At 42.6% G+C, this 16,978-nt stretch overlaps 1 protein-coding gene across 1 annotated transcript in view; it reads right to left on the bottom strand.

Annotated features, from left to right (window-relative positions):
* Window positions 1-16,978, bottom strand: part of Dnah3 (dynein axonemal heavy chain 3) — a 192,282-nt gene that overhangs the window by 168,425 nt on the left and 6,879 nt on the right. Inside the window, exons 3-6 of the mRNA XM_048331892.1 lie at window positions 6,759-6,863; window positions 5,814-6,039; window positions 1,854-1,926; window positions 1,261-1,432 (exon numbers count right to left, since the gene is read on the bottom strand). Of these exons, the coding sequence (XP_048187849.1) occupies window positions 1,261-1,432; window positions 1,854-1,926; window positions 5,814-6,039; window positions 6,759-6,863 (576 nt within the window). The remainder of the gene's footprint in view (window positions 1-1,260; window positions 1,433-1,853; window positions 1,927-5,813; window positions 6,040-6,758; window positions 6,864-16,978) is intronic.

Raw genomic sequence — 16,978 nt, forward strand, 5'->3', positions numbered from 1 at the left:
GAAACTTATCCTCAATTAACCAGCCAAAAACCAGAAGCGAAGGTGTGGCTCAAGTGGTAGAGCACCAACCTTGAACATAAAAGCTAAGAGACAGAGTCCCAGGCCCCAGTACCAGAGCACGCCTGCATGCACGTGCACACACACACACACACACACACACACACACACACACACACACAATCTGGCAACCTTAGTCTATGGGCCACCATTTTTATCTTTATTTTTGGGTGACAGTTCTGTGGCTTGAATTCAGGGCCTGGGTGTTGTCCTTTAGATTTTTCATTCAAGGTTGGTGCTCTACCACTTGAACCATAGCTCCACTTCTGGATTCTTTTTTTTTTTTTGGCCAGTCCTGGGCCTTGGACTCAGGGCCTGAGCACTGTCCCTGGCTTCTTCCCGCTCAAGGCTAGCACTCTGCCACGTGAGCCACAGCGCCGCTTCTGGCCGTTTTTTCTGTATATGTGGTGCTGGGGAATCGAACCTAGGGCCTCGTGTATCCGAGGCAGGCACTCTTGCCACTAGGCTATATCCCCAGCCCCCACTTCTGGATTCTTGATGGTTAATTGGAGATGAGAGCCTCTTGGACTTTCCAGCAGGAGCTGGCTTCATGTCTCAGCCTCCTGAGTAGCTAGGATTACAGGGATAAGCACCAGCACCCAGCTTTGGGCCACCATCTTGCAATCTGTATTTTAATATCTGTGTCTCTGTCTTTGTCTCTTTCTCTCCCTCTGCCCTCCCCCCACCATCTCTTTTCTGCCTGTTGGTTTCTCACACCCTCATTCAGTGGTCTATCATGAGTATTCTTAGAACCTTCCTGAAGTAACTCTTGCTATTGTCCTCCAGTTTGAATCACTCAGATGCCAAAAGTAAGAAATTGAGAGAAAGTGAACAACAAGAATGTACTTCTACTGGGAGGAGGGAAGGGGGGACACTGTCCAAAAGCAATGTCCTCTTTACCTGACTTAAGCAACTGTCACCTCTCTGTACATCACCTTTATAATAACAATTTAAAAATTTTAAAAGAATGGAGAGATAAAGGATAAAAGACAAATCAATGCAACAGCAATACTTACAAAACTATATGCTGTAAACCAACTGTACAACTCATTCGGGGAGGGAAGTAGGGAGGGGGACAGGGTAGGGGAAAAATAAGAGAGGAGGTAACAAGTTTAATAAGAAATGTATGCACTGCCTAATGTATGAAACTGTAACCCCTCTGTACTTTGACACTAAATAAATTTATTTAAAAAAAGAACGTACCTCTAGGTCTAATTCAGATGGAAGTTTTTCTATAGCTTCTATTTCCTTCTCCTGCTGTAACATCACATCCATCTGCTGTTCAGGACTCATCGGTCTACTTCCAGGGAAGGTTGACACATCTGCGTCAGGTTTTGTGGGTGAGGTGGCTGAGGTGCTGCAGGCCAGGTAGGTGCTGAAAAGTAGACATGATTCTTCCCTGGGGGCCTCCACAGGAGTCCGGGGGTATCCTACTTTCTTCAATTTGATGAGTGTGATTTTGACAGAAGGTCCTCTCCTCTAATGGCAATTGATGTGAGTTTCAGGGAGGACGCTGGTTTTGCTCTGTTAATCTATTTTACTTTAGAGCCTAAATTTAACCCAATAAGACAATTGGGGGCAGCAAAAGGGGGGAGTCATGACTCCCTGAGTATTCACAAATGCAAGAAGAAAGAAGAAATGAAAGGGGGAGGGAAAAGGAGGGGAGAGGGGGAAGGAGAGGAGGAGGAGGAGTTAGTAGAGATAGAGGAAAGGGGGGAGGGGCTCTAATGACCCCAGAGCTGCCTTTGGTGCAGCTGTGTGCCCTGCCTTTTCTGGTAACCACAGTGATACCTTACCAGTTGGGATCCTGTTTGTCTTTGGAAGAGACCTTCATCTTCTTCTTGCTGGGCTCCAATGAGCTTTTTGGTGCTTAAAGAGTGGAAAAGAAAAAAAATCAGTGGCAGGCAATTCATTCTTTATTCACAAGGTCTTGACCCTTGGAATCTTTCAGGAACATATTCAGGGGAGTAGACATGATGTGGTCAGTAGTGTCAGTAGTGGGCTCTGGTCTCCCTGTGTCACTAGTTACCTGTGTGGCTTCACCACTGAATTGACTACAATGCGCCTCCCCATCTTTGGCTTCTCCAGAGGTATGATGAAAAGCGAGTACCATCCATTCACCCATATATGCGATGACTATCAGAGGCCTCGTCAACACTGCCCACTGCGTATTCTAACTCTCAGTTGTGTCATGGTTTAACACTTGCTTTTAAATACTTTTAAACTTAGTGCATTTAGGGTGTGTGTGTGTGTGTGTGTGTGTGTGCGTGTATGCAATAAGTATGTGCGTGCTGTGGTTTGAACTCAAGACCTGGGTGCTTTCCCTTAGCTCCTTCACTCAAGTCTAGTGTTCTAGCACTTGAACTATACCTCTACTTCTGGTTTTTTGCTGGTTAATTGGAGATAAAGAGTTTTGTGAATTTGTCTACCAAGGCTCGCTTTGCACCTCGATCCTCAGATCAAGGAGCAGCTAGGATTATAGGCATGAGCCACCAACATCCAGAAACATATGTTTAGTTTTAAATAAAATTGTCTACGATGGTCACAAATGCAAAATCCAGTATCATTTGTAAAAAGTAATGGTAAATGGAAAAACTTAATATCATTTGCAATAGATATAACTATAAATTATGATATAAACTGATTTTAGTACTTCTTACCTAGATAACATAACTTGCTAAAAACTATAACCTGAAGAAATAAGTAAAAAAGAAATGTGAAGAAATATTAATATTGCATTGATACTTTGGTGGGATCAAGATAATTGAAAACTCAATATTTATTTTGAATTCATACTTTGAGCTTCTTTTTTTACTCCTCCATCCTGGGGCTTGAACTCAGGGCCTGGTACTGTCTCTGGGCCTCTTTGTGCTCAAAGTTAACATTCTACCACTTGAGCCACAGTGCCATGTTAAGCTTTTTCTGAATAGTTTTATTAGAGATAGTTTCATGGACTTTTCTTCCCAGGCTGGCTTTGAACCATGATCCTAAGATTTCAGCCTCCTGAATAGCTAGGATTACAGGCTTGAGCCACCAGCACCCAGCTACTTTGAGATTCTTAATGTACTCTGAATATTGGATTATTCAAGAAGAGATACTTCCACAGACAGGCATGGTGGCTTATGTCTATAATCCTAATTACTGTCCATGGGAGGCAGAGGTTACTGGATTGTGTTTTGAGGCAAGCCCAGACAAAAAAAGCTTGTAAGACCCTATCTCACCCAATGGTTGAGTGCAGTTGTACACTTACTATCCCAACTATGGGGGAAGCACAATGGCTGGAAGCAGTGGTATAAGTATATCATGCCTAGTGACACGGAGAAACACAAGTAGCATCACAGATCAAGCTAGCCTGGACATCAAGTCATACCCTATCTTAAAAATAACCAATTCAGAGAAACTGAGGTGTAGCTCAAGTGGTAGAGCATCTGCCTTGCAAGTCCTACCCACCCCCTAAAAATGAAGACACACTTCTATGTGAGCCAGAAATAAAAACAGTGTGAAGAAAAAGTTGTAAGTCATCTTCTGAAGTCCAGAAGGAGATACAAGTTTGAAACATGGGGGAGTAACAGAATCTCAGGACACACCAGGATGTGAGAGGAACTAGAACCAGGGCCCAGGACCAAAGCAAAGCTGAGAAGACATCAACACTGGCATGCAGATAAATCACATTACTCCTCCATTCCTATGTGGCTAAAGATGTCACAAAAAGGCTGGTGACAGCTGGATCAAACTTAGATACTTCTTCAGAGACCAGATCTATGAGATTCTCAATTAGCAACATAGGAGTGGAGTCCCAAGTATAATACCTGAGTAACAATGTGAGGTTCCCAAGAGACCAGACAGAGGAGAAGAGATAAGACAGCCAGATGAAGAAAGGCACACTGCACAATTATTGCAATGTAGAAGAATAAGCAAACTTATTTATAATGATGGAGATTAGGAGGTGGCTAATCTGGAGCAGGATTTTGTGAGGTGGAGAGAACTAATAAAGGGAGTGGCACAGTATAATTTTCTCCAGCAGGGAAAATGCTTTATGTCTTGTTTGGGTGTTAACTATATATTTTTTTTTCAAATTTTTATTATCAAACTGATGTACAGAGAGGTTACAGTTTCATACGTTGGGCATTGGGTACATTTCTTGTACTGTTTGTTACCTTGTCCCTCATGCCCCCCTCCTTAACTATATATTATAAGCAGCTGTCAAAACTCATTGAACTAAGCCAGGTGCCAGTGGCTTACACTGAGGCTAGAGGCTGAGGATTGTGATTTGAAGCAAGCTTAGGCACACAAATCCAAGAGGTTTTTTTGTTTTTTTTTTTATCTCCAGTGGAGGTGTGGCTCAAGTGGTAGAGCATCAGCCTTGAGAGAAAATATCAAGCAAGAGTGTGAGGCCCTGAGTTCAAGTCCACACATGTGCATGCATGCACATGCACACACACACACACACACACACACACACACACACGATAAAACCTCCTTGAACTAAACACTTAAGATCTGTACATTTTATTGTATGTGAATCACAACCCAATAAAAAATGTAGGGATGCATGAAACAAAAAGGAGGAAACACCCAAATAGGTTTAAAATTAAATTCTCAAGCAGAGCACTGGTGGCTTACACCCATAATCCTCCTAGCTGCTCAGGAGGCTGAAATCTGAGGATCCTGGTTCAAAGTCAGCCCAGGCAGGAAAGTCCAAGGGACTCATCTACAATTAACTGCCCCCAAAAGCCAGAAGTGGAGCTGTGGCTCAAGGGTAAAGTGCTAGCCCCCAAGCCAGCACACAAAGAAAAATAATTGAGGATTTCACTCAGTATAGAATGAAAATGGAAAATATGACTCAGAGTAGATTGGCTCCAAAGCAAAACTAACAAAAAATTACTAAGGGTTGCTCTTGAATAGATGTGTGTGTTTGTGTGTGTGTGTGTGTGTGTGTGTGTGTGTGTGTGTGTGTGCGCCTGTTTCTGTGTCTATGTGCATGTATATGTGTGTTCTCTTCTTCACTTTTTCCAGTCCAGGCTGGTGTTCTACCAATTGAGCCACAGCTTCATTTCTGGCTTTTCAGTGGTTAATTGAAATAAGAGTCTCATGGATTTTCCTGCCCAGACTGGCTTAGAACCATGATCCTCAGAGCTCAGCTTCTTGAGTAGCTAGGATTACAGGCATAAGCCACAGACATCCCTCTCTGGCTGACATCTGACTGCATGCTCATGAGAAACTCTGAGCCAGAACCATCCCATTACCTCCACCCACAGATTACTGATTTACAAAAAATGTAAGATGATAAATGCAATTTTTTTTTTGCCAGTTCTGGGGCTTGGACTCAGGGCCTGAGCACTGTCCCTGGCTTCTTTTTGCTCAAGGCTAGCACTCTGCCACTTGAGCCACAGCACCACTTCTGGCCATTTTCTGTATATGTAGTGCTGGGGAATTGAACCCAGGGCCTCATGTATACGAGGCAAGCACTCTTGCCACTAGGCCATATCCCCAGCCCATAAATGCAATTTTTTAAACCCACAACATTTTAAAGTAATTTGTAATGCAGCAATCAATAACCTAAGTACACAGAACAGTGTTTGGTATTTGCAAGTGATCCATAAATCTTAGTCAACACAGCAATTCCCATTTCACAGATGAGAAGAGAACGTCTCTATGTAACTAATCCAAGTTAGTTGCCAGAAGAGAGAGAGAGAGTCAGGACTAGCACCCAGGCATAGAAGTTTCACTCCCAAGTTCCATTCTGCCCAAGTCACAAGTACCTGATGGCTGCCCCAGCCATCTGTCTCTTGGGACACTGATGGTGACCGGCTGGTAGACCTTTACCAAGTCTTTCAGCTTCAGGTCTTGAGCTGTCAAGGAATAGTTGTTAGCAATGGAGTCGCTGGGTCCACGGTGGTGGTACTGTTCTTTGAAGGGCACAGCCAATGTCCATGATGTCCGTTGCATCAAAGGTGGATAAAAGCTGTGTGACAGGACAGTCTATAAGGGGAGATACATATATGTGAGAACAGAATAAAGGCTCTGCTGCCCCTCCAATGGAGTTGTCTCCATCTTATGCTGTGTTTCTACTTTCTGAATGATCAGTGGAAATACATTCAGTATGGATATCAATAATACTTCTCTTATCCTTGTGGTAAGATTTCCAATGCCAGCCAAGTGCCAGTGACTCACGCCTATAATCCTACCCATTCAAGGCTGATCTGAGAATTAGTAGTTGGTAGCCAGCCTGAGAAGACAAATCTGAGAGACTCTTATTTCTAATTAACCAACGAAGCACTGAAAGTGAAGGCATGGCTCAAGTGGTAAAACATCAGCTGTGAATGATACGTAGGGGCCAGAAGATTACTGTTGCCAAAAGAAACATCTGGCATTCAACAACAGTAAGGTAATTTGTATCTCCTGCCCTTATTCCTTATGGTCATAGCTCTAAGGGATGTAATTACCCTCATTTTACAAGTAAGGGTGTCAGTAACACAGCCGGTAATATGGGAAGCCAGATTCAATTTCGCCTTTGCACAGGTAACATAGATCTTTCTCTCACACTGCAGCCTTCTCCAGTAGGGGCTCGGGGGGGGGGGGGGATGACCAGAGAGGCATGAATCCTACCTATCAAACCTGTGCTCTACCAGCACCTGTTGGGTACCTAGAGAGGCAGGATATGTTTCTCACTAGAGATGCTGATACCCAGGGGAACTTACCTGATAGAGTTCAGATGGCTCTTCACTTGCAGACTTTGGAAGAGGGGGCAGCTCTGGCCGCTTCTGAGAGTGGCTCATATGATGTATAGAGTCACTTTTGGAGATCTGTGGGAAATGGGAACAAAGTCACTCTTTCTTTTTTTTTCCAGTCCTGGGCCTTGGACTCAGGGCCTGAGCACTGTCCCTGGCTTCTCTTTGCTCAAAGCTAGCACTCTGCCACTTGAGCCACAGTGCCACTTCAGGCCATTTTCTATATATGTGGTGCTGGGGAATCGAACCCAGGGCTTTGTGAATACAAGGCAAGCATTCTTGCCACTAGATTCCCAGCCCCAAAGTCACTCTTAATCAGGAGACTAGCAAGAACTAAATAATTCCCCAGGAAACATTCTGGGTATAAAGGGTCTGCTTGTAAAACATCCTTTACACTTCCATCTATCACATTTCATTTTTTATATTTAATTTTTAATTCTTATTATAATTAATCTGTATGATGTTCAGAGGGGCTACAATAGAGTATATTTCTTTTTGGACAATTGCACCCATTTCCTCGCTCTCCTGGTTCTCCCTCCCATCCCCATCCACAAGTTGTAAAGTTCATTTTCAACACAGTGTCCAGTGATATCATTGCTACATTTGTTTTCCCTTTGTCCATCCATTTTTGGGTCTCCTCTTGTTACACTACCAAAGATATATAAACAAATGAACAGACAAAAAGAAAACAAAAAGAACCTCATTTTCATTTCCTTGAGTTCACTTTAATAAATATTATTTTGTACAATCAAATGTTTAATTTTTTAATTCTCAATCTGTTTCATTTCCGTGGTCTGTCTCCTCCTTGGGCTTCTGTTCAACAAGTCAATCTGGATATCCTTCTACCTTCAGGAAGAGCCCAAATTCTGAGGATGAACCCAGCTACTCTGTCCTGAGATGTGATTATAAAGAGTCACTTTTAAAAATTGACTCTTGCATTTTGCATATGCAAAGTTCTGAATAGAAGCTTGCTCAGGTAGTGATATTGCATCTTTTGTGTGATTATCAAACATATCAGCAATTTTCTATGCTCCCTTTAAAGAGCATAAGTGTCTGAGTCCACAACTCCACTTGTGACTGTGTATTCTGATATGAACCTCAGGCAGGTGTGAATATGTGTCTGCCACAGTCATTCTCACTCCCAAGTGCTTCTCTACCACTCTTAAGCAAAGCTAAAAGTAAGTATAATGTCAAACATTATTGCAATGTGTGTGTGTGTGTGCACGCACACGCGCACGCATGCATGTATGCTGGTACTGGGCTTGAACTCAAGACCTCATGATGTTGCTTGGCTTTTTCACTCAAGCCTGGTGCTCTACCATTGGCCCACATCTTTACTTTTGGCTCTTTTGCTGGAGGTCAGAGTTTCATGGACTTTCCTGCTGGGGCTGGCTTTAAACTGGGATCCTCAGATCTCAGCCTTCTAAGTAACTAGGCTTACAGACCTGAGCCACCATCAGTTGGCTTCACAATGAGCTTTGGTCTGAAGGCTCAACCCCTATATACTAGACAACTACCTCATCCACAGCTGTAATAGAGACATTGCAATTTGTTCCAACACTGGAAGAGAAACTGCTGGACTTTGGGAGAGATGCTGCTGTACAGCATTCTAAAGACAGTCTGAAGGATTTTTCAAGGACAATTTTATACATAACTGGTATGAAATGCAACATTATTGAACAGAATTATTTGAGTACACAAATTTTATGTCTTGTACTATGAAGGGTGGGCTGGAGAAAAGGCACGTGATTCACTCCCAGCAATGTTCCCACCACATCCAAACCCACTCCTTGCCCCTAACTCAAGTTACTTCCCATATTCTCCCCTGGAGCAATTACCTAATTAATGAATACAAATACAACTGTATACTCACACTACTAACAACAGCAATTATATCTATATTACTCCAAATTATTATGTGCCAAGCACTGTACCACCTCTTAAGATTTTTTCATCCCCACACACTAGCTGATGAAATGAAGGCCCAAGAAAACATTCCTAACAAAAGATCAAACTTGTCTTGTATTTCAATGTCCCTTAAAGAAACACCATTCTGCACCCATATGAATTGGAAGTTAAATGAAAATTTATAAGCAAGGATGTACATGGAGCTTGAGATAAAAATCATAAAATGGAGCTGAGCACTAGTTACTTGCACTGGTAATTCTAGCTACTCAGGAGACTAAGATCTGAGAATGAGGAGTCACAGCCAACCTGAGCAGGAAAGTCTGTGAGACACATCTCTAATGAACCACCAAAAAGCCACGAATGGAACTATGGCTCAAGTGGTAGAGCTCTAGCCTTAAGCTGAAGAGCACCCAGGCTTTGAGTTCAAGACCCAGGACTGGTACACACAAAAATAATAATAATGGAATGGAGTCACTTGATCTCATGGATTAATTCATTAGGGTTTTTTTAATTGTGATATATGAGAGTTGCCAATGAAACTTTATTCAAAGTTGGATCACTTCAGCTCTACCTCGAGAACCACTAGCACTGTTGATTTTTATCTTATAGGACTTGCTATGTTGATTTAAATCACTATCTTTTCATTCTTGACTTCAATCTCAAGTATCTGAGAACTGACCAATCATCTCTAAGAGTTCCCACTTCCACTACTGAAGGTCATACAAGATCTGCACTGATGAGATGAAGAGAATAGAAAAATCTCATAATGAACTGGAAAAGAATGTGGTCATCCAAAGCAGGTACTATACCATCCAAGGACGATTCTAGTACAGTACTTTCAGGAACATGAAGCCATTCATTAGTTTTTTCAGGATTCCATAAATTAAGACATATATTGGCTGGCAGGTTAGGAGTGTTTATATTGTGTCTTTAAGCAAGAAGGTTTGGGGAAAATCTTTCCTTTGGCCTAACTTTTAAATCTGTTTCAAATAAAAATCTTCATTTAGAGAGCAGATGCCAGGCATCAGTAGTTCATGTCTGTAATCCTAGATACTAAGAAGGCTAAGATCCAAGGATAGAAGTTTGAAGGCTGTCGGGAGCCATACTTTTAGCTAAATTCTTCCTGACCTCTGGCTCTGTTTTCAAGGACGTGCAAGGACATGGCTTAATGGAAAATTGGAAATGCTTTACTATGTCTACCATGAGTCCATTCTTATGTTAACCAAACTCATCCGGTCTTAGCTACCATCAGGTATTTCTCTGGGGTCCATTCTTATGTTAACCAACCTCACCCTGTCTTAGCTATGTCGGGTATTGCTAACTCCAAGCCTTTTTGTGTTCTGGAATTTTATGCTATTTCCTGGTTTTCAAACTGCATATATCCTGGAAGTTAAGAATAAACCTGGCTGCAGTCTTGAGTTACAATCTGAGGCTGCAGACCTCCCATACCCCATCTTTGCCTCTTGTCTTTTTTCTCGTCTTGTATTTTTTCCTTTTCTTTAATCCTAGCCCCCTCATTCAGGATTTCCTTTTCGCTGCCGGCTGGCTTAGCAGAAGTGGCGCCCGAACAGGGACCTGTACACCTGGGATGACAGCAGAGGACCCCCGTTCAGGTAAGGATGTCCGATTACTTGGAAAGGAGAGCAGGAGAGAGAGTGTATCGTTGGGAGTAAGAAATTATGGGACTAAGTAAAGGCTGCATGCTATATGTGCAGGCCCCCAAAGGCATGCTTCATGCCCAGGCAGTGAAAGTTGGCCAAAGTCACTTAGAACGTTTCTTTCACTTTATTGAGGAAGCATGCCCCCAGTTCCCGGAGGAAGGAACCAATAATATAGAAACTTGGCAGAAAATTGGAAAAAAGATTCAGGAACATTATGATGCAAATGGCCCTGAGAAACCCCAGTGGATGCTATTATTCTTTGGTATCTGGTCCGAGATTGCTTAGATCCTAGACATAAACAGATTAAATTCAATCAGTCGATTGGAGAAACTGAACAGGGACCTGATGAGTGTTGCCCAGCCCCGGGAGCATATGCTGCTGCCCAGGAAGAGCTGAGAAAATTAATAAGATCTGAACCCAATGGGCTAGATATTAAGGAAGACTCAGATGGCTCAGACACTGAGGAAAAATTATGCAATGAGCCTACTAAAGATAGATTGACCCATGTTGAGAATATGTTGGAATCAGTTCTAACCCTGTTGTCACAGCTTCATCCAGAACAACAAAATCCTTTAAAGGTAGATACTGGTGAGCCCCCACTGAAGTCCTGGCAGACTTACAGCTCTCCTAGATGCAGGCTGCTCGCAGAGGGGAGGGACCTGAGGCTAGGGAAATGCTAGCACCACCGAGGTAACTTCTCCTGACCAAGCGCTCTACTTCCATCCACCACAACAGATTTGAAACCCCAACCAGGGTGAGTGACCATTAACCTGGAGCTTGGATTTTCCATAAAGCCACTGGGCTAGGTCAAGGGAATCAGCAATTGTGGGTGTTTAGAGTAAACTGATCTCTAGTTAAGCTCTGCTGGTCGCTCATCAAGTGGGAGACAGTCTAAAATGCTTCAGGAAAGCTGCTCAATCCTGCCCAATCCTATGTATTTGGAATAATTTTGCAGGACTTACCTAACTTCTATGAGCGCTCAGGCAGATGAAGTTCCCTCTGTCTTTTTTTCTGCCTCCCTCTAAACTCTGCCTGCCTGCCTGTGACATAGGATGGGCTGGTGCTAGCTTCCAAAGGTACCAATATTTGTTTAACATCTGCTTTGAAAGACTCAAAAAAAGGTTTTCTATTCTTGTTATTGATGTTAAGTTTGGAGACTCAGTTAAATCCTGCTTGTTTGGATAAATTGTAAGCTTTCTCTATCATTGAGCACATGGTCAACAATAGGATTGGTTGGAGTGGAAGCCTGCCCATCCCCCAGGTGACAGGCATGCCAAATTCCTGGAGGCTAGGCAGGGACTTGGGGTCTCCAGCTCCCGGTAACCCTGCCACCACTCTGAACTCTGTAACTATGGCCTTGCATTTCAAAGGTGCCTTGCAATTCAAATGCTGGAAGATGAAAGTGTCTTTCTGTGAGCTTGCTGTCTGTGTTCATTTCCTGTCTCCCGTAAGCTCCCCATGGGACATAAACTGGTTTCTCAAATATGGCTTCTCGGATAATATGAAAATTTTGGTTTCCTGAAAAGGTGTTTTTGGGGTTTTTTTGTTTGTTTACTATCTAACCACGTGGTTCTAGAATATAGGCAAAATATCATTTGCCACTGGAATTCCAGAAAACTTATGTAGCCAATTAAAGAACAATTCTAAGTGCGCCTCAAAGCTTGTGCACACTGTCTGTATGTGTATGTATGTCTGTCTATGTCTATCTGTTGGTAAAACTTAAAAACAAAACAAAAAACAGGTTTTAAACCAAAACTGATCATGTTTGGGTGCAAGCAAATGTGTCTAAGAAAAACTCCAAAAGGTTCTAGTCAAGTGTACATCTAATCCTGACAATTCTTTTATATAGACTAAGATTTTGCTTCTCCATTTTTTTTCTTTTTTTCTTTTTTCTTTTTTTTCCCTATGCTCTCATAAACTCTTTAAGATCAAGGGACCAGAGTCATTTTGGAACAACTGTACAAATGTGACTATTAACCTAAATTTTCCTGACCCAAAATTAACATTTTGCTTTATAGGATGCAGGTTGACATGTGTGCTAGCTGAGTGGACCGTGGCAGTCTGTGGCCACAGGAAGCTGCCTCCACAGTTGGCTCCCAAACTGCCTGGTTTGCTCAGGCAATCTAGGAGTCCTGTGAGGATTTTGACAGGCCCAGGCTGTCAAAGGCTACTACCCTGGCTCTGCCTGCCCCAAGATTAGAGTTGGGTTTATAGCAGGCCTATCATGATAGAGTTGCAACTGAGACTTATTCCAAGGTTAAAAGCATCAGAGTTGTGTTTGGCAACCACAGGGTTGCATTGGGGTAGCATTGGTGTCTTTTCCCTCCATGACTCAGAAACTGTCCTGGCTGCTACAGAGAGCAGACTTGGTTGGCCTTCAATCTGTGTGGATTTTGTGACTAGGAAGATGGTTAAAGGCCCAAGCCTTCTAAAATCTGTTTAAAAATGCCTTTAACCAGTCTGTGTAGAAATTTACAGGCAACCAGCAGGAGGTGTGACAATCTATCCAGGGGACTCAGAGATGCCACTACAGCCTTGCCCAAATATTCATTTGTGTTCTCTTCCACCTGCTGGTAAGGTAAGGTTAAATAATATGATTTGATTTAATGGCACATGGATCTCATTCAGTCTGCTATTGTCTAAGTGTTACAGCAGACTCTGACAACTATTTGTTGGTCAATTCTTAACAACTTACAGGTAAACACTAGGCAGAGAAAAATAAAAACCCCTCTTGGTCATATTTGAGATCCTTATTATTCTACTAGTCAAAAATTACAGATTAAGACTTCTAATTTGCATACTTTGCATGATTTTCAAAAAATTTCTGGGAGATATTAATTGGCTTCGCCCTTATCTTAAATTATCCACAGCTGAATTAAAACCCTTATTTGATTTATTAAAGGGGGACACTGGGGGCTGGGGATATAGCCTAGTGGCAAGAGTGCCTGCCTCGGATACACGAGGCCCTAGGTTCGATTCCCCAGCACCACATATACAGAAAACGGCCAGAAGCGGCGCTGTGGCTCAAGTGGCAGAGTGGTAGCCTTGAGCGGGAAGAAGCCAGGGACAGTGCTCAGGCCCTGAGTCCAAGGCCCAGGACTGGCCAAAAAAAAAAGGGGGGGGGACACTGACCCAACATTTCCCAGACAAATGACAACTGAAGCAACTAAAGCCTTAAGCATAATAAATTCTGCCATTTCTTCCCAACATGTAAATTATATTGATTACTCAGCCCCTTGGGAAGCATATATTTTAACTACACCTCATTCTCTAACAGTGGTCCTCTGGCAGAAGGGACCTCTTCTATGGCTTTCCTTGCCTGCTATTCCCTCAAAAGTGTTAACACCCTATTATGAATTGGTAGCCACCTTAGTTCCATATGTGCCGTGTGGAATCTTGTAAGTATCTTGGATGAGATCCACAGGTTATTTACATCCCCTATACTTTACAACAGCAAGAATGGCTTTATATTCATTTCTGGGCCATTGCTTGGGCCAATTTTATGGGCACAATTTCACATCATTGTCCCTCCAACAAATTACTTCACTTTGCCTCTTCTTACCATTAAGTGAGGGCAATGTTATTACGGATGAGGCTACTCAAATTTGTCTCATTCAAATTGACTTAGCAAAGCAATCACATGCTTCCCACCATCAAAACAGTTGGGCCTTACGTCAGCAATTTCATATCACACGTGAGGTGGCTCGCCAAATTGTAAAAACTTGTCCCAACTGTACTACCTTCCTACCTGTACCCTCCAATGGCATTAACCCTCGAGGCTTAGTGGCCAACCATGTTTGGCAAATGGATGTTACACACATTTCCTCTTTTGGACGGCTCCACTTTGTCCATGTTACCATAGACACTTACTCTAATTTTATTATGGCTACTCCTCTTATAGGGGAAGCTAGCAAACATTGTATCTCCCATGCCTTACGCTGCTTTGCTACTATGGGACTTCCTAAACAAATTAAAACTGATAATGGTCCAGGGTATGTTGGACGAGCTTTTCAAACTTTTTGCAAATCTTAACAAATTGTTCACTCTACAGGAATTCCCTATAATCCTCAAGGTCAAGGAATTGTTGAACGGGCCAATGGTTTGTTAAAACACCAAATTTCTAAATTAAAGGGGGGGGGGAATTATACCCTCTCTCTCCTGTTAATATTTTTTCTCATGCTTTATTCGTACTAAATTTTTTTAATTTGGACTGTAATAGCCTTTCCGAGCACAGCGGTTCTGGGAAAAGAGAGAGCAAAGAGCTTTTGCCCAAGTTAAGTGGAAAGATCCTTTAACAGGTGCTTGGCACAGGCCAGATCCAATATTGACATGGGGTCGAGGACATGTCTGTGTTTTTTCACAGGATGAAAATGATGCCCGCTGGCTATCTGAGCGTTGCGTTCGGATTGTGGAAACTCATCAGAATGGTACAAGTGCTGACCCACTGGGCTTACATGCAGATCCACTGATTATGCACCCTGTGACTTGGGAAGGAGCTGAGGTGTTCATCCATGTCAACAAATCAGCATACGGTACAGCTCCAGATCCTTTTGTCCAACACATTAAAATGGGAGACTTTGCAGCTTCTGGCATTGGAACCCCTTTATGTTTTACAACTGACTCCAACAGTTATATTCCAGGCTGTACTGTAATGCAATCCATAAATCATAGAATTTGGATTCCTGATAACAGTCAAGTATATAATATGCGAATGACTTCATTGCCTACTGGGTTCCCTGTACCTGCTAATTCTACATCATCCTTCATGATACCTCGCTGCATCAACTCTTCTCAAATTGTAGAATCCACAGGAAAACTGCACCCCATAAAGTGTAGACATGAACATCCTTTTATAACCAATATCTGAGGAACTAATTCTCAACTGATGGACTGGCCCAGAGCCAATCTCACCAACAAGTACAACCCAGGTCTGTGGTGGATGAATGGACACCCTCAACGTCACGTCTGGATGTTAGTGGCTGCCCTAAATATATCTCTTGGCCCACTTCTTCTTCTTTAAAAAAAATATTATGAGTTGTGTTAACACCTCCTTATGCCATTATGTATGGACCTTTTAATATTTCAATAGGAGCCATGTATTTCAATGTTACTTCTACTAATTGTTCTTTTACAAATTGCTTGTATAGTGGTCTTACTGATTCTGTAATTGTTATTAAGCAGCCTCCATTTGTCATGCTTCCTGTGAACATATCAGAAGCTTGGTATGAAGAAACAGGTATTCAAGTGTTAAAACATTTAAAAGAGCTCATGCACCCTAGACGATTTGTAGGGCTATTAATAGCAGGCATTGTAGCCTTTATTTCCTTAGCTGCCTCTGCTGCAGCAGCTACTGTGGCTTTAACACAAAGTGTGCAGACAGCTCACTATGTTAATCAGCTTGCTCATAATACTATGCAAGCCCTGCACTTTCAAGGCAGGATTGATGATAAAGTAGAACAAAAATTAGAAGCATTGTATGAATCTGTGTTGTCTCTGGGAGAACAAATTCGTGCTTTACAAACTTTGCAACGGGTGCGCTGTCATGCTGGGTTTGACTTTATCTGTGTGACCCTCCAAAAATATAATGGGTCAAGCTATCCTTCAGAACAGGTTGTAGCACATCTAAATGGCATTTGGCACCATACTAATTTGTCCTTAGATCTCTTTCAACTCCATAGGCAAATAGCTGGACTAGAGCAAGCTCTGCCTCTGGACTCTGAAGTGGCAGAAACAGCAAAAGAACTGTTTGAACAACTTCAACAGTATATCCCTTCCTTGACTAATGTTAAGGGGCTGCTAATGACATTGCTCGGCCCAGGGATATTTTTGCTGATGATTTTCCTATGCCTTCCTTGCATTGTACGCATATTGCAAAACTCTTTCATGAGTTTAGCCAGCCAGCTGAATAAGGTCAAGCTCCAAGTGAATGAACTTTCCCCCAGAGGAACTGCAGCCAGAGACGGGTTTGAGGGTGGGGCCAGTTTGACCGACCTAAGACAGGGTCTTCAGCTTTGCTCTGAAGAAGATCCCGAGGATGGGTAAGGCAGGCTGGGGTACCCACCCCACCTAAGACAGGCAGGTTCACTTCTTTAAACAAAGACGGGGGAGATGTCGGGAGCCATACTTGCAGCTAAATTCTTCCTGACCTCTGGCTGTGTTTTCAAGGACGTGCAAGGACATGGCTTAATAGAAAATCGGAAATGCTTTACTATGTCTGCCATGAGTCCATTCTTATGTTAACCAAACTCACCCTGTCTTAGCTATGTTGGGTATTGCTAACTCCAAGCCTTTTTGTGTTCTGGAATTTTATGCTATTTCCTGGTTTTCAAACAGCATATATCCTGGAAGTTAAGAATAAACCTGGCTGCAGTCTTGAGTTACAATCTGAGGCTGCAGACCTCCCATACCCCATCTTCGCCTCTTGTCTTTTTTCTCTTGTCTTGTATTTTTTCCTTTTCTTTAATCCTCGCCCCCCTCATTCAGGATTTCTTTTTTGCTGCCGGCTGGCTCGGCAGAGAAGGCAGCCTGGTCAGGTCTGTCTCTGAGATTTTTATCTCCAATTTAAGCAGTAAAAAACTGGAAGTAGAGCTGTGAATCAAGTGGTAGAGGAAAAAAAGCTAA

This window comes from Perognathus longimembris, chromosome 23 (assembly GCF_023159225.1).
Source record: "Perognathus longimembris pacificus isolate PPM17 chromosome 23, ASM2315922v1, whole genome shotgun sequence".
In the NCBI taxonomy this organism is placed as follows: Eukaryota; Metazoa; Chordata; class Mammalia; order Rodentia; family Heteromyidae; genus Perognathus; species Perognathus longimembris.